The 27,217-nt window shown below is 37.0% G+C and overlaps 1 protein-coding gene across 1 annotated transcript in view; it reads left to right on the top strand.

Annotated features, from left to right (window-relative positions):
* FHIT (fragile histidine triad diadenosine triphosphatase) overlaps positions 1 to 27,217 on the top strand; it is a 493,316-nt gene that overhangs the window by 57,926 nt on the left and 408,173 nt on the right. The window contains exon 2 of the mRNA XM_082322071.1: positions 6,045 to 6,166. Within this exon, the coding sequence (XP_082178197.1) occupies positions 6,067 to 6,166 (100 nt within the window). The 5' untranslated portion in view covers positions 6,045 to 6,066. The remainder of the gene's footprint in view (positions 1 to 6,044; positions 6,167 to 27,217) is intronic.

Below are 27,217 nucleotides of genomic sequence, written 5' to 3'. Positions count from 1 at the left end.
AAATCCTGGCTGCTAGGAATAAGGACATTCATTGCTATGTGCTTGCGTTAAATAAGTAATATTCTGAATTGTGTGGATTTCATCCTCACAAAGTGCCAGTGATGGGAGGGAATGAGTAAATAATAATAAAGCATGAAGAGAGGGGAGCTGGCATTCAGGGCAGTTCTTCATTGTACATCACTTCTTGAACATGGTGCAGAATTCAGATGTCTAAGTAGGAATATCACTTTCCACATAATCAAACCTTTTAGAGGGAAAAATGTCAAATATGCATTTAAGGATATAGTTTTGTTAGGAGAAAGGGCAGCTTAGAAAATGCGATGGAAATATCTAAAGTTAGCTATAAACATAATTTACTGGCGAGTTACTTTGTTCCCTTAACTACACTGTGTGACACAATTTGTCTTTTCTTGCTGAATTTAAAAAAAAAAAGTTATTTTTTTGTAAGACCTTAAAAAAAAATCAGCTAAGTTGCTTTCACTTTGCCATATAAATTTGCAGTGTTTTTTATAGTGAAATTGTGTAGCAGAATCAGGAGTGTCAAAATTAATGATCAGGTGATATCAATATGGTAAAATGACAAACTTTAAGAATACTCCTCAGATTGTTTCTAAAATATTCATTTATATTAGCACAGAGAGATAATAATATTGTAATTAGTTTTCTTTAATATACACATTTTAAGTTAGCAGCCCATTTTGCATTACCTTGTGTTCTCTTGTTACAACCAGATTCATAGCTTTCCTAGAACAGTGCTCATGTGATTGCTCAGCAAAAGCCTTGAGCTTGGTTCCCAGTGGGTGGTGATCTCAACACCTTGTTGTTAAGGACAAGGAATTGTATGATAAAATAAAGGGGCTTTTTGGAGTACGAGCACCGTCTCAATTAAGCATCCAATGGGGAGGTCTGGGGAGGCAGGGAGACAACCTTATAGAATTAGTGCCATCACTCCTTACAGTCAGTACGGAGAAAGTAATTTCCAACAGTAGTCCAGGCTGTTGGTGTCTGACTCTAGAGATGACACGTAATAAGCAGATACCTACCTTGGTGTCCGAGGGACCTGTCTTTAGGTGAACCTTATCTTCTGTTCAGAGTTCTCCCTGTGTATTTGACACCAACGATTCTACAGCTTCTGCTATTTAAATGATGAAGCACAAAACAAAATCCCTGGCCCCCAAAACCAAATAAACTTGGAGAATTGAGACCTGTGTTTAGATTTCCTCTCAAAAATACATTAAATGTATGAGTAGTATTTATTTAGGCTGGGCAAATGCAATGTGCCTATTCTTGAAATTTTACAAAACTGTAATAATATATGAAAATATTTCAGCATATCTCAACATTTTTCTTAATTTTAGTAGTCTTATTTTTCAGCATGTAATGTTAGAATGCCAGTGTAATTTTTTTTTTTTTCTAGTATGGGTTATATAGTTTTGAGATCTGTTGTGGCTGTAAAATTAGTCTACTTGCTATGTTAGCCTTTAATACTATATTCCCACCTACAACTGCAGGAACGCAGCTTGAAGGAAATTTAATTAGGAAAATGAGGCAGATGAAATAGGCAATGTAATGTATACGTGCAATATGAAGAAGAGTAAATACACTTTTCATCTGAATAGTCAGAATAGAAACTGTGTTAAACTGGGCTGAAATTTTCTTTTATCAGAAATGGATTTCTTTCATTTTCTAACATTACTATGTAATTGTCCTCCTTATTACTGGGATTAGAAAGACTACTATCATTAAAGAAGAAACATCTTTCACCAATTACATTTAGTCTCTGTTTTAGCTGGCAATGAGCTCCTCATTATGTGAAAAATGGAAATCCCTGGAGAAACAGACTTAGTGAGGTGATTCCAGTCAGCTGGGAAACCTTGTGCACACACTATTTGCATCTCATGACCTGCATGCATGCACCTGTACTGTATTGATTTCTCCTTGTTTACAGGCCATTCATGCAATAAGCTGGTAGAATTCAGATGACTGAAAACTTGCTCTGCTGGTAGCAGTTTCCTGCCTCGCTGCACTCTGGAATATTCCAGCCTTGCTGCAGTGTGTTGCTGCATGGATTTTGCTGTGGTACCCATTACTCATTTCCCTAATGTATTTTTTAGCATTTGTATTGGTCCTGAGCACAGACAATCATGCTTTACAGGAAAACACAGAGGATCACTAGGGCAGAAAACAGCTTAAGTAATATATAATAGATCGTGAATAATTGTTTAAGAAAAAAAAATTCCCATAATCCCCTTTCAGAATTGGAGAAAACAGCACTGGGAAGTCTGCAGTATTACATAGCGCTACCAATACAACTGACACACTTCTTTGAAATACGTGCTAAATTTATTTAGTCTGAATCAAGAGATAGAAATACATTATTCAGATATATTATTGAATAGTAAGCAAATAGAAAAGGTTTTAATACATGCATTAATTCTGTGCATGAGATTTTAAAATGCTGTAATAATTCTGGGTCAACCCGGTTGGGCTGTAACCTGATTCTTCAAACTATTGCTTAGGGAGGTGTGAGGCCAGTGCTTTTACTTTACTGATCCTTTCTGGACTTTTTTAAACAAGATGGCAGTGAAATACGTAAGGATGTGTGTGGTAGGTGTATTATGAATACATGATATAGTCAACCTAAATTCTGTGGTCCACAGAATCTATGTATGGATCCATTTAGCATTTTCTGAAAACGCATTTTAAATTGGTTTTAAAGCATCAAATATACCCGTCAATATTAGAGAGCAATGGTGACCTAAACTCTGTGGTTAATAATGTTGCATATGTTTATTCTGGCAAATAATGAATGTATTTATACGGGATATCAACTCAACTGACAAAATCTTTTTTGAAAATCTCTCATGGAGTATGAAAAAGAATGTATGGCATTGTTCTGACAGGGCCATCAGATATGTATTTTTCCCAATACAGCTTAGGGTTAATTTTAATAAAACATGCCAGTGATGAAATTATGGTCAGTAACTGATAAGAGTCCAGATGATTGTGAATATCCTGAAGAGACCCTTCTCCTTTATGGTGTTACTGTGGATTGCAGACATAGTCTCCATAGGTTCATTGGAGGCTGCACAAACTGCCTATGATGACGTACAGATCTGTAGAGTCATGGCCTTGATTTCCAGTTATAAATGAGCTTGGAGCAGTACCTACTGGCTACAGTGCTCTGTTCAACTTCAGGTAAACCCAAATGTCAGGTTTGGAATTTGGGCGCCATCATTCTGGTATGCTCTATCCACTGCTTTGTGGTGCTAGATCTTCCCATTTTGGAATACTGAATGGTCAGGATTTCCCATGCATTTAATATCTCTTGTATGCAGATGTTAAACAGAGGTCTTAAGGCCAGATTAGTAGTCTGCTATTAAATCTAAACAGGATTCCAAATCCTCAGAGTTAAAGGGGGAGGGAGAAATACATTTTTATTGTATGGATAGTAGGATATTAGTGGAATATTTAGATATGTAGTAGAATATTTAGATATTTAAGCTAGAAGAGAAGATCTTCATATTGGATTTCTTGTTCAAATAAAAATGGTTTTTATTGCTTATTAACTCTCAAACAGGGTCCTTGTCTGTCCCAAATCCACTACCTGCACTGATGTTTTGACTTAGTAAAACTTTTACCTTGGGGGATGCCCTTGCCCTTAACATGAAGCCCTTAACACAAATTTAACCTTGGTTCTTGTAATTATCAATATTTGTTCCATTCTGCAACTTGAAGAATGTTGCAACATACACTTCAGACTGGGATTTGGTTATTTTTAACAGTGAGTTTCAGAGTCACCATTAGAGTGGCAAGACCCACAGGAGCCCTGAGTAATTTTAGATAGATAATTAGAATAGAAAAGCACCAGGTCATCCATTTCCAGCTTCCCTGGAGTCTCAGCTGTTGAAGCACGGGATCCAGGCCTTATTTACAATGTCATCAGCCTTATCCTGCTATTGTTTATTGGTGTTTGCTTATGGCAGCAAATAGCCAGAGGACTTCTGGTGATTACCAAAATCTCAGGCTCTCTGCCTCCTTAAATTGATTTTCAAAGCATCAGAATGTAAAATCAGCATCTATTATTTTAAAGCCTTGGTTCTGTGTTTAAGTCTATTCCATGTCTCTGGACAGTGCTTTTAGTCAGTAGTCTGGAAGACAGAATAAGAAATGATCAGTAGTACTTTTATTTGTGGCCATAGTATTGCTAGATGCAATGCCAAGTGTGGTGGTACATTTGATTTTCCAGCTACTGGAGGTACTAGCTTACAGTTTCATCACTGAATGGTAGTCCTGGCTATTTAATGTGTTTTGCTCCTTTATCAGGACCATTTCCTTCATGGTGAAGAGAACCATGTCTCTTTATCATATCATGTAAAAACATTCTTGCATGTTTTAATCGGAATGAGAAACCCCCACAGGGGGGTTGCTGATGGACTGCTTAAGAGAAATGGGGAAGATTGAAGTTCCTAATAATTATTTTTTTCAGACATCAGCACAAGACAGCAGGTGTTTCCTCTGGTAAGCGATTCTTCTAGTAGCTAAAGAGACTTGATTTTTGTATGCTGTCAAGTTTCAGGTTTAATATACGGTAAGGGACACATCTTCTCAGACACTTAATCTTCTGTTGACTTTATGGGGAAAAAAAATTATAGAATCTTTTCAGATCCTGAAACAGGTGTGGTTAAAATCTCCGCTCTTCCATGGTCTGCTCAAGCATTTCCTTTAATCTGTGATTTTCAAAAATAAAACGAGACATGATGCCTGCTTAGAGAATATTTATTACTTGAACATGTAGTCATCTGATCAGTTACTCTATCTTATACTAAGTTCTATACATGTTTTTCTGGTGTAAAGCCTGACTAGGTGCATCTGCTATTGGTAATTTAATCTAGTTAAATTCTTTGTGGAATCAGATAGCTGAAAAAGCCAGAACTTCCTTCCAAGGAACACGTACTTCTCAAAGACACTTTCAAAGTGTGTGCACTTAGCGGGGGTTGTTATATGTACTTTTTGTTGGAGCAGATAAAAGGAGTGGGACCTTAAATTAGAATAAATCTTTTAGATTAAGAACCAAGTTTAGGTCTTACTAAACACAGTTGGCTTTCAAGAAAAGAACTGCAGCAAAAGACCCTTGATGATTCTCGCAGTATCTTTCTCCATCTGAAGCAAGTTATAAAACCGAATTTTCTGATTAGTCACTTGGTTCAAGCAAGGTAATGTTAGTGTAATGCTTTTGATGTGTCTGAAGTATTATGTCACATGAAATTCTTTATTACTTCATATTTTACCCTGCAGCACCTTGGATATTTCTGATTGAATTAAATACTTTAAATATTCTAGGGCTTAAAGACCTAAAATAGACACTGTTAGGTTTGCGCCTTAGTTATTTAAGAAGGATTTTCATCCTTACCAGGAGGAAAGAAAATTTTAGTGAATGAAAGTGGAAATCTTTGGCTTTCTTTGCTTAAGAGAAAATGTTGCACACAGCTATTGATTGTCTTCACATTTCGGTTGCTCAAACTAGAAAGCATGAATGGAAAATGACTAAATATGCTTTCCTTAATTTGTCAGTGTTTCTTCCATTGAGGTATTTAGTGGAGAGATTGATTGAGAAAATGCAGTTTCTTTATTTCGTAAGTCCTGTGCGCATTGATTTGCATTGTGGCAAAGGGCATGTGAGCTACTATTCGTGCTTCTCCAAGCACATATGACTCAAATGCATACAACGCAGAACAAATGAAAATGGGAGCAAGAAATGACATTCTCTGTCTAGAATTTTGTAGCCGTACCAAGATGATAAGAAAAGGGTTTAAGAAATTATATTTAAAATTTTTGCTTTGGAAAGAAGCCCTTTCCATCACCCCTCCAAAGAAGTGATACTTTTAGGAAAGCCTTACCAACCTTTCCAAAATACCCAATGCCTTGGTGAGCCCAGGAGGCACTTTCTTTCAGAAACTGCTTAGACAATTTGGTTGTCTTATTGCTGCTGTTTGGAAAGGCAAAGTCAGTCCTTTAACTGCCTTAACTATTGTCTCTTTCAGACCCTGAGGAGTAACATTTATCATGCTGAGATTCGGGCAGCACCTCATCAAGCCCTCCACGGTTTTCCTGAAGACTGACCTCTCCTTTGCTCTTGTGAACCGGAAGCCGGTGGTCCCAGGGCGTATCCTTTTGAGCAGCGCCTGAATGATGGGCACCCGTGCTCTTGGGAAAAGCAGGAGGAGCCCGGTGCGCTTCAAAGGCCAGGTAGGATGCTATGTGGTTTATTCTGAAACCAGGCAGTGGAACGTGATATGCTTGATCAGTGTTGCAGAACTGCCGAAAACAGTTGCTTAGCAACTGTGACCTTAGAGGTGAATTTCTATTGACCTTTTCACCACAGAAGATGTATAAACAACCAGGTGCTACTAAGAGCATTTAAAAGTGTATCTGAGGTGGTACTGTTTAAATTTCATATTATGCGAAATAACACATCCTGCTTCCCTTTTAATAATGTCACTTATTTTTAGATGTGGTAACTTCTTTATGGAGGATTTTCAACTTCTCCTAGCTAAATGTACACAGTTTGTCAAATGGCAGCAGAATCCTGTATGAAGACTCTTATTTTTTTTGGGACAGATTGCTTTGATTAATTTAGGTAGGAATGTATTAAATAAACCATCTGTATAGCACACACGTTTCCTGAGGAAAAAAATCAAGCCCCGTGTTGTAAGAAAAATTCTCAGTTTAGAAGCTGCATAGGAACTTGATTCTGCAAGATGCTAAATGTACCTATTTAGTGTATTTTGTAGTGTGGCTTATTATTTTCTAGTCAAAACTACTGCTGTGTAACTTGTGCTGATTTAAGTGGCTGGAGGTAGAACTTTTCAGAAATACTCAAGACTGATCGCTTCATTTCCATAGAGGTCCATGCTAAAATTTTAGTAGGAACTCAGTTAGGCCATAGCTGAACGTGTTTTGGGAAAAGAAAGAAGAAAGTCATCTGGAGTTTATCGAAAGCTTTCTTGTTCTTCTGTAGGTTTATGTTGTTTCTTTCTTAATTTAATGTATAATTTAAAATTTAGTAACCTTTAATATATTTTTTTAAACCCATAAATGTGTTTCTTCTGAAATATGGAACCTTCCTCTCCTCCTGTCACTTCTATAGATTGTAATTGTTCAATATAGAACTTCTCTCTACACCTGCTGGCGTCAGAACGGCGTCTGTTTATACCAGAAGTCAGATCATTTGGTTATAAATGCACAGCAAGGATGCATGGACTTTATAGAAACTTTAAAGGTGTTACTATCTCACCAATATATTTTAATTAATTAAATGAGCAGTTCTTCTCAGCTTCAAGTTTCTGAAGTATCTGATGTAAATCGATGTGATTTACAGATTTGTCATTAAAAAAAACATTTTCAAAGCTATCTAAAGACAGTATCACATGAGTCACTGTAAGATGCAGAGCCTGTAAACGCCTGAGCAGTATGTTGGTATATGCATTGTCCGGATTGGAGAGTAAATGAAATGTTATTTGTACTGCGTGTGGAAGTTTTAAAAACAATAGTTAATGATTTTTTTCAATTAGTATGTTAAGTGAACAATTGCATCTGTTGTTAAAAATGAAGAAGAATTATTTCAGATGAAAGATACTAGTTCTTAAGTTTTGTGGGCACCTAGTAATGACAATTTAAGCAGCCTATAAAACTTAATTATTACAAGCTTCTTTCCTTCTTAAATAATTAAAGATTATAAACTCTAGTTGTATAGTTATTGCTGACTGTTTGGCAGATACATTTATTTGCTCAGGTTTAGCTTTGTTATCCCATAATGAGTATTGCAGCATATTTTATAGTGTCACATTGTTTTAATAGCTCACGTGTTGTAATATATAATGTAGTCTTTGTTTCTCCATTGAATAATGTTCAGGTAATAAAAACCTAACCCTTTCCCTTTCTCATTACAATAAAAAAAATTAGAAAAGATCTTGATGCAAAGGCTAGAATACGGTATGTAAAATAGAGCAATTTGCAGTTGTAAGCCTTTAAAATGTCTGTATAATGCAGCATTCATCTCGAGACCTGGCAGTAACAAGTGTATTTTCTTTGTTTTATTGCAATAATTTTATCTGCCTTGTCTTTGGCACACTTGTGACATTCCTTTTCATTTTTTTTTTTTTCAGCAGAAAATAAAATATTAATGTGTGTGAATTAGAGAGACAAAGGAAATCAGTTTGAAAGCCGGCTCACTCCAGGTGGTGGCTTTAATTAACTAGTAAGGTTGAAATTCCATCTTGAAAGAGAACGTAGGATTGGAGTTGTGAATTTTCTGTAATAGTTTTAAAATAAAGCTATACTCTGGAAAAAAATTCAGTCAAAATGGTCTCATGGAGTTCAGTGTTCATAATTAGAGCAATGCCAAAGCATGCTTGCTCAGTTAACACATTACAAAGTTTTGGTTTGTTTATTTCCAGCTGCCAATCCTGTGAATTCAGTTTGACACTTGAAAGTCAAACTGTGCTAATAGTAACCAAGAATAGGAATAGCAAGAACATAGTATTCGTGGTAAGGAAAGAGTTCCCATGTTCCTGGAGAAAGTTGCCCCAATTGCCCCAGCCTTAGACTTCTGTTTAATGGGTGCACACTAGTTCATGGACTCAGGAACCTGTTCATAATGGGATCCCTTTGAGTGAAGATATGATTGCTGCAGATCCTTGAATAGGAAGTAACTGGGATCTTACTGTTGAGTAAGGGTTATCTGGCATTCAGCTGGATCTCTACTGTGTAAACTAAAATATGCGCACGTATTTGACGGTATTAACAAACTCATTCACCTCTTTTGGCACAACCAAATGGAGGGCGAGAGCTACACATGGTCAGTGTGCAGGATTGGGGCATGTTCCCCTCAGGACAGCCAGTCCCTTTGCTGTCAGCTGATATGCAAATGGTTAAGGCTCAGAGGTGTCTGACCATAGTCTGTGTGAAGACATCAACTCACTCAACTCCCATGACAAAATGAGGAGTACATACCTGCTCTGTTCTTGCATATAGTTCACAGGGGAAGGTGGGCCTTCCCTACGCCTTCTACTTGTCTATCTTGTTTCAGAGCAGCCAGGCACATGGCATTGGGGACAGTCTTGATTAACGCGATATTGGTTTTTGGGGTGTGTCTTTATGTTGGTTTTCTGTTTTGTACGGAAATGGTATGATTTTTTTTTTTTTTGCTAATGCGTGTGAATTGTTATGGAGCCAAGAGTGGGAATCCTGTATGCAGTGCACATCTTAGCAGTTAGCTTGGGAGTGTGAAGGAGGTGTTATTGTGTAAGCTTGCTGGGATTTGTACGCTTATGCGGGTACCAATACCATTTTCTATGAAAAGTAGAGTCCCTGTTTCCTCTTAGTTCTGTTGGCTTGCTGCTCTGCAAAGAGTGATTGTGAAAAGTCATTTGTGGCTCCCTTGAACAACTACGTAGTTGTTTTAGAGGAGGTAGCTATTCAACAGCTGGACTAGTGCAGGGATGTGTCCATAGTCAGCAAACGCGTTGTTTCTGTCACACGAAGGGCACCAGACGAACTGAATCGGCTCACGCAACCAGCACGAGCTAAGCTTCTACTTGTCTTCTTACTTCAATTATTTCATTCAGAGCCTTGCTGTTTCCATAGTTCAGAGCAGAACTGCAGTGTCTTTTTAAAGAAAATCCATCTGCTCTTTGACAGGGACTTTTTACTCTTTAATAAGGTAACAAATACTTTGTGAATGACATACCGTTTTATTGATGCTTTCCTAGCCATATGCCATAGCTTTACATGGTTTTGCTCACATCTTCAATAAATATGAACTGTTTTTTCTTTTATCACTGCCTTTCTCATTGCATTGTGCAGGGTACTTGCTTTCATCTTGTGTTAAACATGAAAAATGAATTTGAACATTAGTTGAATCCATTTGGGGACTAGGACTTTTATTATAAATAAAATTATTCATTTGTTACGTCCAATTTTTTTTCAACAGACAGGGTATTGATCTTTGGATTTATGTTCAGGATGCCATAAGAAGAACCCACACAAAAGGAACACAGCAACATTTGTAAATTGATTGAATGCAATATGTAATGACAGAGACAAACATCAGATCTATGGCAATACTATATTATACAAAGCATTTTTCAAGAGTTTATTGAATTGGTTATTAAAAAGAACAGGCTTTCCAGCTGGGAACAATGAGCTGAGGGTTATCAGGACCAAGCAATTTTATAGAAATTTGCGGTGGACACTGTGGCTCCTTCAGTAAGTGCACATTGTATGTGTGCGTGTAATAAATTAGAATAAACACTTTACAATAACTTTTCATCTGGGTTTGATTATGAAAAAGTCTTTCTGTTTAAAAAAAAAAGAAAGAAAAAAGACACTGTTTAACTGTTATATACTGAATTTTGCTGGACTATTTGATATTGCCATTTCCATAGAGAACTAGTGTTTTCCACCAGAAGGTATTCTGATTGCGGGGAGTAGACTGTATATAAAAACCCAGAGCATGGGATGTTTTCTGGGAACTTCATCACTATACGAAGTTAATGGTCATTATTTGTTGCTGAGACAGTGTGCTGTACTGTGAGTTACTGCAGCTTGTTCCTATTATTAATGAGTAGAGAAAACATTAGTTGAACCAGATGCTCCGTCAAAGACTTGCTAACACCCTAAGCTGCAGTGTAATTGTTCTGGGTCTGTTGCATGGGTGGGGTGGGATCCAGGGTCATGTCATGTAAGAACAGCAGCTGCTTTGCTGTACGATTTGTCTGTTTGTGAGCTTCCCTGTCATATGCTGTCAGAATTGCCGTATTACTTGAGACTGGCATATTCTGTATTGTCACAAATGATTGCTGCTTTTCTTAAAAGATTTGCAGTTAGAAAGAAATAATCCTTTTGATTAGTATTATTAGTTAATATATTTTAAAAGTAATTTTTAATTTAGTTAGAGTCCTGACACAATTTCCATTGAAGATAGCACACTGGCTCTGGAAAGAACAGAAGTATTCTCTCACAAGTTTGGTTGAAAACCATGGTGTTTAGCATGTATATGAAATTTTAATTCTTCATAAAGTTACAGCGCTGCTGTTTATTGTGATTTCGTTTGTACATAGCACATTTATCACATCTGTATTTGTGCTGCATAATTATGAATTTTATGGGGTTTAGCCTAAACAAGTGTTAATATTTGCTATAAAACTAAGATTTAGAAAATAAAATTCAGTCATATTGCAGAATATATAAATCTGCATTTACATATTGCAATAATGTACACTGCACTGTTACAACTACCCATTATAAGTATTGCACCCTGTGGGAAAGTACTCTTTAGTGCTTGTTACAGAATCTTCGTATGCATTACTATTACTATTAGTTTGCTTTAGCACAATGCTAAGGAGCAGTCATTCTCCTTTTAGCTCTTTAGCAAAGAGCTAAAAATAAGGGGTTTTGGTAAAGGCTTTGTAACATAAATGTGATCCTGGAGATAGCAAGGGAATCACATGGAGACAGAAAATGTTGTTTGGTACAATAAGGAGCGAAGTACTCATATGAATTTCTCAAAACGTCTAGTAACTCTAGAAGAAGAGAGTACTAGGAAGAGGATGAAGTACCTTTGCTGGTGTAGAAAAGACCTTCTGAATGGGAAGAACAGATTTAAATGACGGATCTTGTGTAAAAATGTGGGAGAAGTATAAAGTATATTTCTTCAGCAGGAACGCAGAAGAGATTCAGACTTACTCTTTGTGTTGTCAGTATTAGATAAATATCTTTTTGAGATACCACACTGAAGCTGTTCAGCATCAGTGGAAAGTCCCAAGGTGTTTTTTCCCTCAGCTCCCAAATAAAGCTGTTCCATGACTCTTCCTTATATGAGCAGTCCTGATCCCTCAAGTAGGACTTATTAATGCCATAATGTTTACTTGCACAAAGGAGAGTAAGAAAAACAGATCCTCTACTTAATAATTTTTAGCTAAATTAAACTGTGTTGCACACAGGGTAAGGAGTGGGACTGCACCCTTGGCAGCAGCAAGCCAGTAGATCAGCTTCACTGTATTCTCAAGCTACCTTCTGGGAAAAAGATTCTCCTCAGACAGCCCAAAGAATGAGTGCTCTGCTCTGTGTATGCAAACCACTTGAATTTAGTGGTGATAGAGAGGCCAGTTAATTATCTCAGGGCTGGAGTAATTTTGTTTGCAGTCTACAAACAAAGGGATGGTGTTTGACTCGCATTAGGAAATGCTGCTTCTGAAGATAATAGATTCAGGGCTCTGTGCACAAAAGCTTGTCTGTCTGTCTTATTCGTGGGGCTGGAGTTCAACTGTATCATTTGGTCTGACAAAAATACTTTCTCTCCCTTCAAATCCTGTCTTGCTTGAAAAGTGCTCACTGTTGAAGGAGAATGTACTTCACCATAAGGATTCACCTATTCTGTTTGCATTGTTATAGTTGCATTAATACAATAGTGCTGATGAAAATCCCATTCTAAATGCTTTGTGCCGGTATTTTAAATGGAAAGAAAAAATGAAAGTAATGAAATCAAAAGTATTTTTTGCTGATTTGCAAATGGATTAAGTTACCAACTAAATTACTCATTCACCTGCATTCATCAGATTAGTGATAAGAATTTCTCAGGTTGTAGCACAACCTGGAAGAGAGATTAAAAAAGCTGTCTTAAAGCCACATCTGGGAGAGGCAGTAGCTCCTAGGTTGGAGCCTGGTGCATCTTACCAAATGCGATGGAGGCATGAGCAGACTCTTATTAGTTACCTGTTCAACCGACCTTCAAACCTCGCTGTATGGAGAGTAATGAGATCTCTGAAAAATGGACTTGTAAGCTGTGTGTCATAACAGGTTAGATCTGTGCAATTAAATTTCTTGGCTACATTGCTAACATATGCTGAAATCCAGCTAAAAAAATCCAATTCCATTTTGGTCTAATCCCTTTTATTCACCTGTTCGTCATCATTGTTGTTTGGAACTTGTAAATGACTTAAAGGAAACCACATGATGCATGACCCTTTCTACTGCTTTGTGTGTTGCAGGGGCACTCACTGTGCAGTTTTGAAGGTGTGTTACTAACGTATGTCCTCTAAAAGTGGAACTGCTTGTCCTTAGAAGCTCTAGGGACATGCAGAAGAATTTTTGAAACCCTGTCTGTGAGTCCCACCATTGTGGTACCTATTATGCATACTTACACCATGCCCATAAAGTAAAGAACAATTTGGAAAGCCCATTCTTGTCATCATGAAAAAATGTAAAACATTTAAATTTTAGATCAATTAGCTGATGATTGCTACAGAAGATCAAATTTCATGAAGTCTGCCTACTGTTTTCCCAATGTCTTGATTTTTATTTTTATGATATAATTGTTGAGACCCTATTTTATATGAAAGTAGCTTATTTTTGAAGGTTGAAAATATTTAATTAAACTTACCTTCACATTTAAAATTATTTCACTGTGTGTTAAGTTAGTTAGGGCTTCCCATTTTTTCGTGTTTATCCTCATTAACAATTTGCAAAGCATATTAGCATTTTCACGTCGACTTACAGCTATAGTTTTATATTAACTGACTTAAGTGAATTTACTTTGAGGTTCTTGTCATTGGGGTGGCACAGATCATCTGGAAAAAAGAGTTTACCCATTTGCATTTTAGCATAGCAAGAAACCTGGCTAAATGTTTAGTGAGAAAAGCCTCATCCTAAAGAGCTGGAAGAAGTCAAGTTTAAAAGACAAAGGAGCAAAGCTATGTAGAAGGAAGTAAAGTTAAGAGGTAGCAAACTTTTGTATGAAAAGTGGCAGGGAAACTGAGGTAGGATTCAGGAAAGGTAAAACGAGTGTTTCCTTTGAGGTTTAACACAATAATCGGCGTTCTTGTTTAAAAATACTGTGAAGTCCTGTTCATAAATAATGAATACTTTTAGTCCAACAGTTATTTTCTAGTCTAATAGAGAGCAAATTTGTAATTGGTGTGGTTATTGAACAAACCTGCAATTTTATCCTTTTTATCATATCGGTAAACCCAAACAAACTCAATAGCCATAAATGGACAATAGGTAACACATACAAAGGGGTTGTTTGCTGCAGTTGCAATTTCACCACTACAGAAAACTTAAGTACCTGCATCAACAGCAGATATCCATGTACTTTGCATTCAGGTACCAATTACCATGAACTTTATAAAAGAAAGGAATAAAAAGAATTCTTTTTTTTTTTTTCTCAGCACATAACTGGATTTAAATTCAGCTTTTTTTTATTCTTTTGTTTTAAGTAGTTTCTGACTAATGAAGGAGATGACAGTTACAAGCTGTTCCCGTTACAGTTTGTGCATGTCTGGGACCTTTTGTCCTCAACGTAAGCCATCAGAATGTGATAGGCAGCACACACACAGTTAACTGAGTCTGGGCAAGGTATTGCATGGCTTGCTCTTATGGCAGAATATAATTAAAAGAGATGATTGGAATACACGGTTATTCATAATAGATGTCACACAATTACCATAAGTAATGCAATACATGCAAAATCTCCATTTGTAATGAAAATAGATTTGCTGGAAAGTCAATTGGAAATTTCATTTATTGCTTATTGTTTCTAGCATATTGGAATATTTTGTGCTATTCAGTGTAATACAACTATATGTTTTCTTCAAGTACATATTTTTGAGAGGCATCTGACACGAATTTTCTGTTGCAACTCCTGAGAGATCTAGTGATACAATGTTAAACTGTCATGTCTTCTGTTTTCTAAATCTAGAATGTTTGCTGTGAAGAGCCTAATATATAGTATTTTTCTGTTGAAACATACATTAATATTCCTTGGTGTACCATAATTATAATCTAAAGAATATATTTCATAATTTCACAAGTAATCATCTTGTACTCCTTATATTTAAAGGACCTCTGTCGTGGTTTAACCCTGGTGCGGGGCAATTAAGCCCCACCCAGCCGCTTGCTTACTCCCTGCAGTTAGGATGGGGGGAGAGAATCAGAAGGGTAAAAGCGAGGAAAACTCGTGGGTTGAGATAAAGACAGTTTAATGGGTAAAGCAAAAGCTGCGCATGTAAGCAAAGCAGAATGAAGAATTCATTCACTCCTTCCCATGGGCAGGCAGGTGTTCAGCCATCTCCAGGAAAGCAGGGCTCCATCACGCGTTAACGGTTACTTGGGAAGACAAACACCATCACTCCAAATATCCCCCTCTTCCTTCTTCTTCCCCCAGCTTTATACGCTGAGCATGACGTCATATGGTGTGGGACATCCCTGTGGTCAGCTGGGGTCAGCTGTCCCAGCCGTGTCCCCTCCCAACTTCTTATGCACCCTCAGCCTCCTCGCTGGTGGGGTGGGGTGAGGAGCAAAAAAGGCCTTGACTTTGTGTAAGTCCTGCTCAGCAGCAGCGAAAGCATCCCTGTATTATCAACACTGTTTCCAGCACAAATCCAAAATATAGCTCCATACAAGCTACTCTGGAGAGAATTATCCCACACAAAACCAGTACAACCTCCGACAGTAAAGATGGGAAAAACAGATGTGCCATGTACATGAAAAAAAAGTAAGAATGCTCTCTAAACATACAGAAATGAAGGAATAGTGTACTGTGGTGTGTCATCATAGTACCTTCTCCAGGGCATAAAGCACCATAAATAATACTATAGCCTAATCTCTTCAGACTACCCGGTGTAGACATCAATCCTTTGAGGGTAAATTCAGTTTACTGTATTCCCCCAGTGCATGCAGATGCAGAGGTTTGAATAGAGTCCAGTCACTGATATGGATTTCTTCAGAGGCAACTTAAGGAAAACTGTTCACAAAAGGAATATTTGGAACACAATAGCTTTACTCTGAAGCAGTACTAGACTTCTGGATACCTGTGCAAAATAGCTGAGTTTTGAGATGCAAGGCACCAACTCTGTTGGACTTCACCCCTTCTGGCATCTGTTGTTTTTTAGGTAGAACAAAGTCCTTCCCTCCTCCTTTTCCTCCTCTCCACCCCTGTAGCACAGATAAGTCATGCCCAGTGGTGTTCTTTCCTCCACGGCCTGCTCAGGAAGGTAGCACATACAGTCTGTCCAACTTTGCTCTCTGCCCAAAGCGGCTCAGTTGTGCTCCTTCATTTGTTTTGGAAAGGCTTTCTTCTGTGGGTTTGAAGTGGCAGGAGAGACTATCAAAGGCAGTGATTCAAATAACCCCATAATTGCTTTGCAGAACTTCAGCTGAGGGTCAAGCACCTTCTCTGAGCAAGGTGATTGGGTAAATTATGTTTTAATAAGTTGTCTTATGTAAAGTTAGATTTGAACATAGCACACAGTGGAGGGTTTGTTGTAAAATTAGGCTACAGTAGAAAATGGAGAGCATAATTCATTGATACAGATGCATTTCACTTTATCAGTTATACCATCTCTAGGCTTCTAAGGTTGCACAAGTGTATATAGCGTGCTATTAATTTGCTAATGTATTTTAGTTTTTGCTGTTCCTTGTAACCTGCTGACTTCTAATGTTTCTGACCAAAACATATAAACCTCAGCACCTCTCCGAGTGAGCTCTCTTGAGCAGATGTTTGTGTTGTACAATAAAAGTTGAAAGTTCCCCTACTAACACTCTTCAGTTTAATATCATACTGCATTCAGATGAGTGACCTCTCTACAGAAACTGCCTAAGAGCAACTAGGTTCAGTTCAGGATTTCTTATCTTCATCTGTTAATAATTGGAAGTGCATTGAGATGACCTCATTGCTGTTTGTTTCATAAAATTGGAAATTGTGTGCCACAAGTTTGAGTTTAAATAAGTGAATTTGGAAATACTGCTTTTTATGCAGTCTGGTCTGATGGACTTCAAGTAGCTGAATACAAGATTTTACTCTGACGTGTATGTAAAATGTAACTATTTATGAATCATAAAATCATAGAATCATTTAGGTTGGAAAAGACCTTTAAGATCATCGCGTCCAACCGTTAACCAAACACTACCAAGGAATGAATGTATTTTATAAATGTGTCATTGTGTGGTTCTGTATTTCTTTTTCTGTCACTCCAGGCAGAATTTGCCTGGTTGAAGGGAAAGACTATATGACACAGATTATATATTTATATTATGCCATAGGAATTAATGTTGCCAGAATACAGCCATTGCGGTTTAGTCACTATAAGCACACATTTCAGGAACACTTTCTTAGGCTTAGTTTTGTTAATGATGATTCAGTTGGAACAGAACCTAGCTCCTTTGGTACATAGTTCACTTTACTACATTCATAATCCAGGGATAAAGTTGAGAAAAAATATTGTAAGGATGTAGTTCAGTAAATAAATTGCATTCCTGGCCGAGAAGAAACCCAGAACCCAATTGTGAAAACATTAAATTTCTGTTTATACTATTGAATTCAAAATCATGTGTGATTTGGAGGACAAGAGAGAGAAGGAAGAAGGGAGGAGTAGAGAAAGGGGAGAGGGAAATAGGTTTGTACTTGCCTTCTTACTTTTGACCTTTGGGGTGCATCTGGGTAGCGTTTATACAGTTATACAGCTTCTTTTACAGCACAATTCTCTTTTTTTCCTTTTAGAGTGGGAATAATTTCAGGCAGTGAACTTATTCCAGGAGCTTTAAGAGCTCAAAATGTAGTGAGACTTGTCATAACATTATAAGAATATAAAAGAAGTTGCCAGAATGTACGATTTTGCCAGAGAAAGGTGAAAAATAGCTTGATCATACCTGCCAATATGGGAACACAATTTCCAGGAATAAAAGTCTTACACTAACAAAGGCATTAATAAGAGCCATAGCTGTAAATTTGAAGTTGGAGATACATGAACTATAAGCAGTTAGAGAGAGAAAGAGAATTTTTTTCTTTATATTGAGAGTAACTTAGTGACTGAAACAAATTGCTGGAGTTGAGGAGCATTTGTTATTGTTTGGTACTTTGAAATCAAGATTGGACTTCTCTTTAAGGTTAACAGGAAGCTATTATCTTCATGGAGGAATGATAATGATGGAATCTGTGGGTTGACATAGAGGAAATCAGAACAGTTGATCTCTCTCTCTCTTACCGGCTGAATAATGTGGACTGTCGGTGGAACAACAATGAGCTGTGACATTTTTTGCCATTCTCAAGTCTTCAAAATGAAATCTCGTCTTTAGAAGAGAGATTGATGTAAGAAGGAAGGAAGAGATGTGCATTAGGAAGTGAAGTCAAGATAATTGGATAACCTTTGAAAAGAGAGGTGGGCCTTATTTTTGAAGTAGCATTATTTAACTTTGAAAATAGTAATGGAGAATTACAAATAAAGCAGCTTTATTGACCTGCAATTTGATATTCCTGCCAGGAGCTTGAAAGGGAACACAAAGTTACCCTATTGTTAACTGTCTATTAATAGCTAATTTAGAATTTGTTAAAATTCTGCCTAACTTACATGTTATTGATTGTATTTCTTTAAGTCTGAACACTTAACATAACTTCTGTGAATTGCATTCACTGTATAGCAAAATCGAATTACTTTGAACTGCATCTGAAAAAAGGCCGATGTTTTGGGATTTTAATTTTGCCTATTCATGAGGACATAGCAGGATACCTTCGCCAAGTACTATCTACCTGTTGAATGTTTCGGTGCAAGAGCCACCATCAGTGTTGAAAACAGTCTAACACTTTCTTGTTAGAGCCGAATGCCTTGTGTCTCAATGTCCTATTGAAATTTTTGGCAGGAAGTCCACCTATCATATTTGCAAAAGGAAGTTACATTACGTGTTCCCCCTCACAATTACTTTAGCTCCAGGTAGTGTGGAGGAAAGACAAAGTGAAAACAAACCTTTTAGTTTTGCATAATTCCATTGTGGTGGAGGGAAATTATGTTGGGAGCAAAAACTTTATAAGCACTTTGAAATAGGATCAATGTATTTTTCAAATGACTCTCTTTACAAAATTTTAGTGAGAGGCTTCACACGTGTCTGTTTACACTGAGTTGCAGAGGAACAAGTAGAGTATTGCAAGAATGCTTTCTTTTTTTCTGCTGTCATTTTGAATGAATGTAGAACATGGAATTGCCACCCTCCTTAGGTAGTAGGAAGACTTTAAAAAAAACCCAGTCACCTAATTAATATCCAGTCCTGTGGAAGGATGCTAATGACATTTCTACTCAATTAATGTTTCCCTACTATGACCCTATCAATATTAATAAAATAAGTTATACTCGCTTGTCTTTCAAAAACATTCTGAATTTGACCTGAAGAAAGTTCATCACAAAAATATTGTGGAGTTGTATAATTCTATTTTTATCTTAATCTGAAAAGAACCACATTAATGGAATGCTGCTGACTTAGCATAATTTTTTGCTGAGGTTATTTTAGCTTAGCAAACAGTGAAAGTATCCCCTTTACCTCTCCAGTTCCTTAACAAAATAAAATGCAATGCATTTAATATCGATTCTAACTTATAAATACCATCTCGTATTGAATCATCTTTTTTAAATGTGGAGAAACGTGCTTCTTACATGAAGGTTAGGTATTAACTGAAAGGATCCGATGCAAACAGATGTTTGCAGAAAACAAAACCGAAGAAACAGCTTAAAATAGCATTTATGTATTCAGCTGAAAGAGAAAAATGGGAGAGAATTTTGAACTAAAGTGAACTGCTCTTCTTAATGCTTATAACATCTAGCTTGATTTTTATCATGTAGAACAACTAATCATCTATTGCTTAATTTTCTGGATTTTTACACAGTTAAAAGTTGGAAGAAATGTTTTAGTGCAGTTATAGTCATTAACAATAATGGAGTTGGTGCAGATGTTATTCAAACTGGAGTGCCACAGAGAGAAGGAATTGGACTGTGTTTGTTAGGAAGCATATCAGGCTCAGGTTAGCCGCTGAAGACGCCTTGCACGGAAATAATGAGTTTTATGTAGGGAGCGAGGGGCTGTAGCACTGTGTGCAGATATGTATTTCTATGCTGTGCTCCTTCACCTACATGTAAAGTTCTCTCTTGCAATGACTGTTTCTGTAACATTTATTACCTCTTTATATACAAATCTTAAACCTGTTTGACCCATTTTGAAGCTACAGGGAATGTCAAGATGAGATTTTTTTTTTCTTTTTTTTTTTTTCTGTCTATGTGAATGATATACTTAATCCAAACCTCTAGTGAAAGTCCAGGTCAGGCTTTATTCATCCTTAAACAAGAAAAATCTGATCCACTTATATGGCATTCACAGCAGCATTGTTTGTTTTAGTCTAACCCTGATATGTAGCATGGATTGTTTATTCTAGTTGATGACTGTATTTTTTTCAACATTCAGTGGTCTCTTAGAAGCCCGTGGATTTATCTGCTCATTTGTATATGTTACAGTGCTTGCAGAGTAAAGGATAGTCTGTAAAACTGACTGCTAAAACCAGGGGGGGCGGTGTGTGTGCAAATCAAATGGATGATACTTACGTAGCTGCCTTAGTTCAGAATCAGGAGAATTATATGTGGGATGTATTTGGAAACGTAATGGGGTTTGATCCTCCTAAATTAAATAACAGGATGCATAATAATGAGTATTTTGATATGAAATGGATACAAAGGGACTGGCAGTGCTAAATGAAAGAGAAAAAACTTAATATTTTAACCAGCCAGTAGAAATGCAAGGGCCTGTTCTGTGCAATGGTTGGATTGTTGTTGTGCCTATATATTCCAAAAAACTACTGCTTTTGTGATGTTCCTCTGTTTTTCCTAATGTGTGTGGGGGGTCAGGAGAAAGGCAATGATGTGCAGTTCAGCTTTGAGTCTTTTCTCAGATCCCCCTTGGTCTTTAACCATCACATCGGTGGTACCTGAATGACTTTAACTTTGTACCTCAGCTAAAGTGTTGTCCATAGGGGATCATTTTAGATTGCCTACAAGATATCAGAGTAAAGAAGATAATGTGATTTGATGATTGTGTTCTGTCACGATTGAAAAGGCACAGCGAGAAGCTCTATTTGTCTTTTTAAATAATGAAAGTTGAATCAGGATTGTCATCTGATCTGTCAGAGGATTCAACAGCAATAACTGTCTTCCATCTCATTACTTCCCTTTCCCTTTTGAAACTTTTTATTTAATCTGTGCAAGAAAAATCGTCAACTGTTGTAGATCTCAAGTGTTTGTTGTACCCATTTACTGCACAACTTAAGGATACATACTTAATTCTAAAACCTCTTCACTGAATTTGTGGTTTTGTGAGGAGATGATATTGTTCTCAATTGTCATAGAGACCTCCTATGTTCCTTATCCCTGCAGGTTTGAGGAGAAAAATAATGACTTACCTAATCTAATTATGTTTTTAATTCATGTGGTTGTTTAAAATGGTAGTTAAGGTTTTTTAAGCCATATGTGCTTGGTGGCTTAGATTCTGAAAGCCATTGCTGAGATTATGATGAGCGACTCCTGTGATAATTGTTTCTACTTGCAGGCGGGGTGAGGGCAGTTTCATTAACTTCAAAAAGATCAGTGTTTGTCCTTCTTTAAGCAAGGTGTGTATTCTTGTTATTCTTTACGCTGTACCTGTTGGTCAGTACTCACAGATTGTTGTCCATTTCTACCCACAAAGGAAGGGTAGAAGACAGCTGAAGAGTAAGATACTCTTAAACCTAAGGAATTTGGGAATATTTTCTAGTTGCAATCCAGATATTTGGGAACATGTGACCTCTAAAAACATGTTTTTAGAAGTGCTTCATTTAAAAATGAAAAATGCCAGTACAAATACTGGGCAGAAAAGGAAGAGAAACAATTGTGTTTTTCTCATGAGATCTTTGACTGTCCTACTATTGTAGGGCTGAGGAGGTTCCCCATGGCTTCCTTGTCCCATAGTACTGTGGAATGCAATGAAAGCCAGCACACTCATATAAACCTAATGTTATTCCAAATCTTGAATCTAATTTTTGTTCGTTGTCAGTTGAGCTGCTGCACTCTGCAAAGCCTTTGCTGTCAGAGCCACAGAATTCTGAATATCTGTTTAAGAAGGTCCTTTGTGACTTCCTAATTATATTTCATGATAGTCCTGCTTTGTTCAGTATAATAATGAAATGGAAAACTTTCAAAATTAGTTTTAATATAAACATGTAATATATGCAACACAGTGATAAACCTTGAAAAATTGCCATTCACACTGAGTAATTAAATATTACCTTTAGTTACTACTGGATTGTCTGTATTTTGTTTGTTAAGCAAACGGAAGCATAAGTGTGCTGTGTATACTGAAAGCAATTCAATTTGCCCAATTAGCAAAGTCTAAGATTGATTTCAGAAGCATGTTTCATCTTATGATATTAGATGTTTTGTGCTTCTTGATGTAAAAACGTTAGCCTTAAAATGTTTTCCTTTTTATATTGTTGAGGCTTAATTTAACTCTAAAACTTTCTGTGCAGATTCAATTGAAAATTAAGTTGAAAATATCCAACCCATAGAAAAGAAAAAGGCAGTTGTCATCTGTCCGTAACGCTCCTTGGAATTAGTTGTGCTGAATACCGAGGATGTAACATTGTGTGCATTTTCTTTAGAGATATTTGTAGACTCTAGTGCCTTGAAAGAACTCCGTTAGAAACTGATGCCCAAGGCCAAGCCTTCACCACTGTGCAGGATTTGGTAATAAGGATGTGATGATGCATTTGGCACTGACAAAAGGAAGTAGAAAAGTAATTAATTGGGTTTGACTCTGCAGATGACAGTGTAGCTCAGCTCTCTTCAGTATATAAAAATACCCCAAATGATGGACATTTGGAATTAGTTTCCAATAACTCGAAAATGTTTTTTATGAAGCCGTAGAAACAGTAAGGAGTAACTCCAAAACTGGAAGGCTGTTATTGCTTATTTCCCAGGTCCCTCCAATACCTTTTGGCAGCTATGAGAGATTTAGAACAGTGAAAGCACAGCTAATCTGAAGGAAAGCAATACTTTTTTCCCAGTTCTTCAGAAAGCAAAGAAAGATAGCTTAGTGAAAGAAAGATAATTAAACTTAAATAAACTCTTTAGATTGTCTAGGTCTACATGATGGCAGTTATTAGCCCAATTAACGTGTCTGAATGTATTCTCCAAAACCGTATTGGTTTGGTTGTTTCAACTATATTTCTGTAAATTACAGGTGCCAACATACATGCATCGCCCTACAAGTGAGGCTAAGATAATATGGAGAAGGAAACCCTATTATTTGCTCAGGTCATGTTCAACAGAATTCTTGAAATTTTGCTAAACTAATGATTCAAGCAAAATAATTTTTAAGAATAAGCAAGCATTAATTGCTTTTTTGAACTGACATTTTAAATCTGATTTCCACCTATGAAGTGATCAAACTTAGCTTGTGAATGCACTGTAGCAAGTTCTGGGTGGAGAAGGGGATATCCTTTTTTACTGTAGTGTTTGGTTGCTTTTTCTCCAGTTTCATACATGACTGAGTTGATTTTGATTGCTTAAAATCACATTGCTCATCAGTGGTTCAAGCTAGATAAAGAACTGAAGAACGCACCTAGCGTCTACCGAATCTAATGAATTTACTTCTTTTCCTATACCTAAAATACTGTAATGAATTAAAGAGAATCTGATAAAAAGGTTGGTTTGGTATATTAATGTTAGACTCAAAGACTTGTTTAGGAAGCAGCCAATTTGTAGCTAAGAGGAAAGATGAATTTTAATAAGCCTTTTGTAAGCTGGTAAACGACATTAATCTAACAAAGGTCTTGTCCCTACTTGTAATTTTATGGATTTTAAACATATTTTTCCTTGAATTAATCTTTCCATTTCTCTGCCTATTGTGCGTGCCTCATTTAGAAGATTGTGGTTGAGTGGAGATTCTCAGTACAATCACAAAGGCTATGATTTCTTAAAAAGTCTACTTAAATCAATACATAGCTTCTGATGGCTACTTAATGACTGTCTTAGAACCCCTTATTTTTCTTTTTCTTGTCAAGGAAAATGGTTTTGATGGGAGGAAAAAAAAAAAAGCTGTATTCATGCAAAACAAGTCTTTTAGATTACTTGCCATAGTAGTTTGTTAATAAATATTTACACTGATAACCTGGGGTGAGCTTAATGTTTTTGAATATTAGGTATTAATAAAATAGCACTCTCTTAATGCCACAGTTGAATATGCTTCTTTCTTTTTTCTTATGATGCTTTTGATCCACCACAGCAGGTTTTGAGTTGTGTTGAGATATACCTTAAATCATTGCTTTCCAGAAAAAGAAAATATTGCTGACAACAAAATCCCTCTTCTTTTTTCCTGCCTGTTTTCTTACATAAACATTATATTCTCCTATTGTGTACAGATAGCTCTAGTCAATAATCAGTTTCCTATATCAGTTATGGCTCTTTATTTGAGCCCTTGTTAGGATCACTAAGAACTAACACAGTAAAAAATATGATAAACTTTCTTAGGCTGTGAAGAACCCTGCGTTTAGGTGTATCAGGTAAACCCATCTTTACATCAGGATTTGACAGAGCTGAAAAACTATTGTTTGAAGTTTCGATATATTCCATTGTCACGAATGAATATTCAAAATCATGATCCTTCTTTTAAATGGAGATGCATCACAGACTCTAAAATCTAAATGATATGTGCTAGTTTCATTTGGAAGTATAATTAAGGTGTATAATGTCATTTAACTGTTTAATGAACTCTGCATAATGTAATGGAATACAAATATTTGACCTTCCTGACAGTGACTGATGGATTTAAGTTGCACAGCATGATATCATTAGAATGTCAAATAACATCATTATTCATGATTATCAGGAATTATTCAGGTGAAATGGCAAATGTAATGGAAAGCTATTATTTGTGTGTGGGCCGCAGATTGACTTTCTTTGTCAGTGCCAGTCTCTTGATGATACAGGGGGAAGATACTCAGATTTATTGAGGTACAAAGAATTAATGTTATAGGTTAAACAAATGTCAATAATATCAGAAAAGTATTTTCAGTAGGTCAGGTTATGTATTAAGAGTCTAAGAGTAACTACTAGTGATAATGTTTTAACTTCTACTTCTGCTAACTATTGAAAACATCTTTGGATTACAGGGTTTTGCAGCATAAGAATATATCAATAATCACAGTTTTCTGGGTGACATTTTTGATCAGTAGAAAGAAAAAATATCATAGATACTGTTTGCAGTAGAACTGCAATTTCACCCTGTATTCTCAGAAGCCTAAATGCAGAGTCCGGACTTCTGTTCCAAGAGGTCATTGTTTAGAATTGAAACTGGAATCACAGCTAGGTGGTTGTCCTTCACTTCAATCCACAGGAAGTTGATGGCCTGGGTCAGAAACTACCATCTACTTTCAAACAGGCCATCCAGATGCCTAAAGCTGAGCACACACTTATGCAGTTTGTTGAATTATGGTCTATAGAAATAAATGATGAGTAACCTGTGTTGATTTGGTTAATTAAGATCTTACACCTGAGACACGAATGAGCTGTGAAAATGAATTTTGCCTTCCAGGACAAAAACTGTAATAATGTTTTATGACATGCTTTCTGCTAGATCTGAGTCATGCCAAAAGATAATTTTGAGGCCCTGACCTGCAGATACCAGCCACATTGTTCTCCTCAGTGGGAGGTAGCATGCTTAAAAAGTGGCTGAAGGATCAGCTGCTATGTTCACAGTGAAAACAGGGTGAAGCTGCAAATTATTTAACTGACTGCACAGAACAGCCAATTTTCTCAGAATTCCTGGAGTTTCCATAGGATTTGGAGGGGGGTCTATATTGCATATTTCGTATACAAATTGGCTTTTATTGGTAAAAGGTGGTCTTCTAGACAGGACAGTGGCTGCAGCATGGTATGGCCAAGGGTAGAGCAAGCACACAGTGAACAGGAAAGCTGTGCAGCAGCAGTTGCATGCCATGCTTGTAGGATCACACACCTTTATGTCATTTTTATGTTGAGATGGGGTTGTGCCTTGGCTTTGGGTTATATGATAGGTGTTCATAGCTTTAGTCAGCAATAGGTTTCCCTGCTCACTTCCTAGCACAATTACTGCTTCTGTGCTTTGAAGCTTTAAAAAAGCCATGATGGACAATGGTAGGTGGCTAAGACTAACAGACCTCCGAATCCCTATAGACACTTAGGTAAATGCATGCCATCTGAAGATGGCAAAACTAGTGGCTTGGTGAAGTACTAGTGGCTTGGTGAAGTACTCTTGCAGTTTAACCGTGTACAGCGTGGAGTTTAGTAAGACTGGCTTTTGTCTTACATCACTGTTGAATTTTGCAATTTCTGTTGAGCTCTATACAGCCTCAGCTGAAGAGTTTCTTTTTTTTTTTCTCCTTTTTTCTTCCCTATAGACATACTCACAGTAATTTGGAGTGCTTCTTGATTTGTATATTAAACCTAAGTCACAGTCCTAATAACCTAATTTACCTTTTGTTCATGATGCATAAGTCCAAAACCAGGCTGAAGTTGGCAGCTTGGGAATTTATGTGGAAGCATATTTTCTCTTAAGTCCCTGTACAGTGTAACTGTGCTTGAATGAGCTAACAGAAGGCTAGGTGATTTCCAATACTTATTTTCAGGGTGTTAAAAACTTCTGGATCTTCTTTTGCTCTCTGCTGCATCCTGGGCTTCTACCTCGGTCAACAGGTTTTCAATCTCACCAGAACTCCCACTCCACATGTTGTCAAATGCCTGCTCAAGCAGTAAATGGAAACCTTAAACATGGGGGGACGGGGTGTGATTTGAAGTATACGTTATCACCAGGGAGTTGAAAAGTAGCCTGTCCTTGACTGTGCAAAAGATGATGAGACATAACTCTTTACTAATCGTGAAAGTCTGGCAATGGGAAAGAGAGATGTTATTGTTGCCATAATTTTTTTCTTTTTAGAGCACTTGAATACAATTCCAAAACTTTGATGGAGTTTGCCAGTTTTTCAACCTTCCAGCAGCTGGGTGGACAACCCCTTACCTACCCACAGAGCTGCACCTACAGCAATGATATGGCTTTGCAGCAGAATGATAGCAGTGTTTATCAGATGCTGGCAAGTTACATTGTACATATACACAGTGTGCTGCTCCTCTGAATACAGAGGACCCTGGCTTGCAAAGCAGTTCCAGAAGAAAAATTCATGTGCCAGCAAACTGCAGGTCAGAGCCTAGGGCTGTGACCCTGGTCACGTATACAATGTAAACCAATTCCTATGCGATTTTCAAAATCATGTTCTGTTATGTTATTGCACTTATCTTACAGAACAGAACAAAACAAACACAGAAGAGCAGTAGAGGTG

Source organism: Platalea leucorodia (genome assembly GCF_965183815.1).
Source record: "Platalea leucorodia genome assembly, chromosome: 9".
NCBI classification, from domain to species: Eukaryota; Metazoa; Chordata; class Aves; order Pelecaniformes; family Threskiornithidae; genus Platalea; species Platalea leucorodia.
This window is presented reverse-complemented; position numbering and strand designations above follow the sequence as displayed.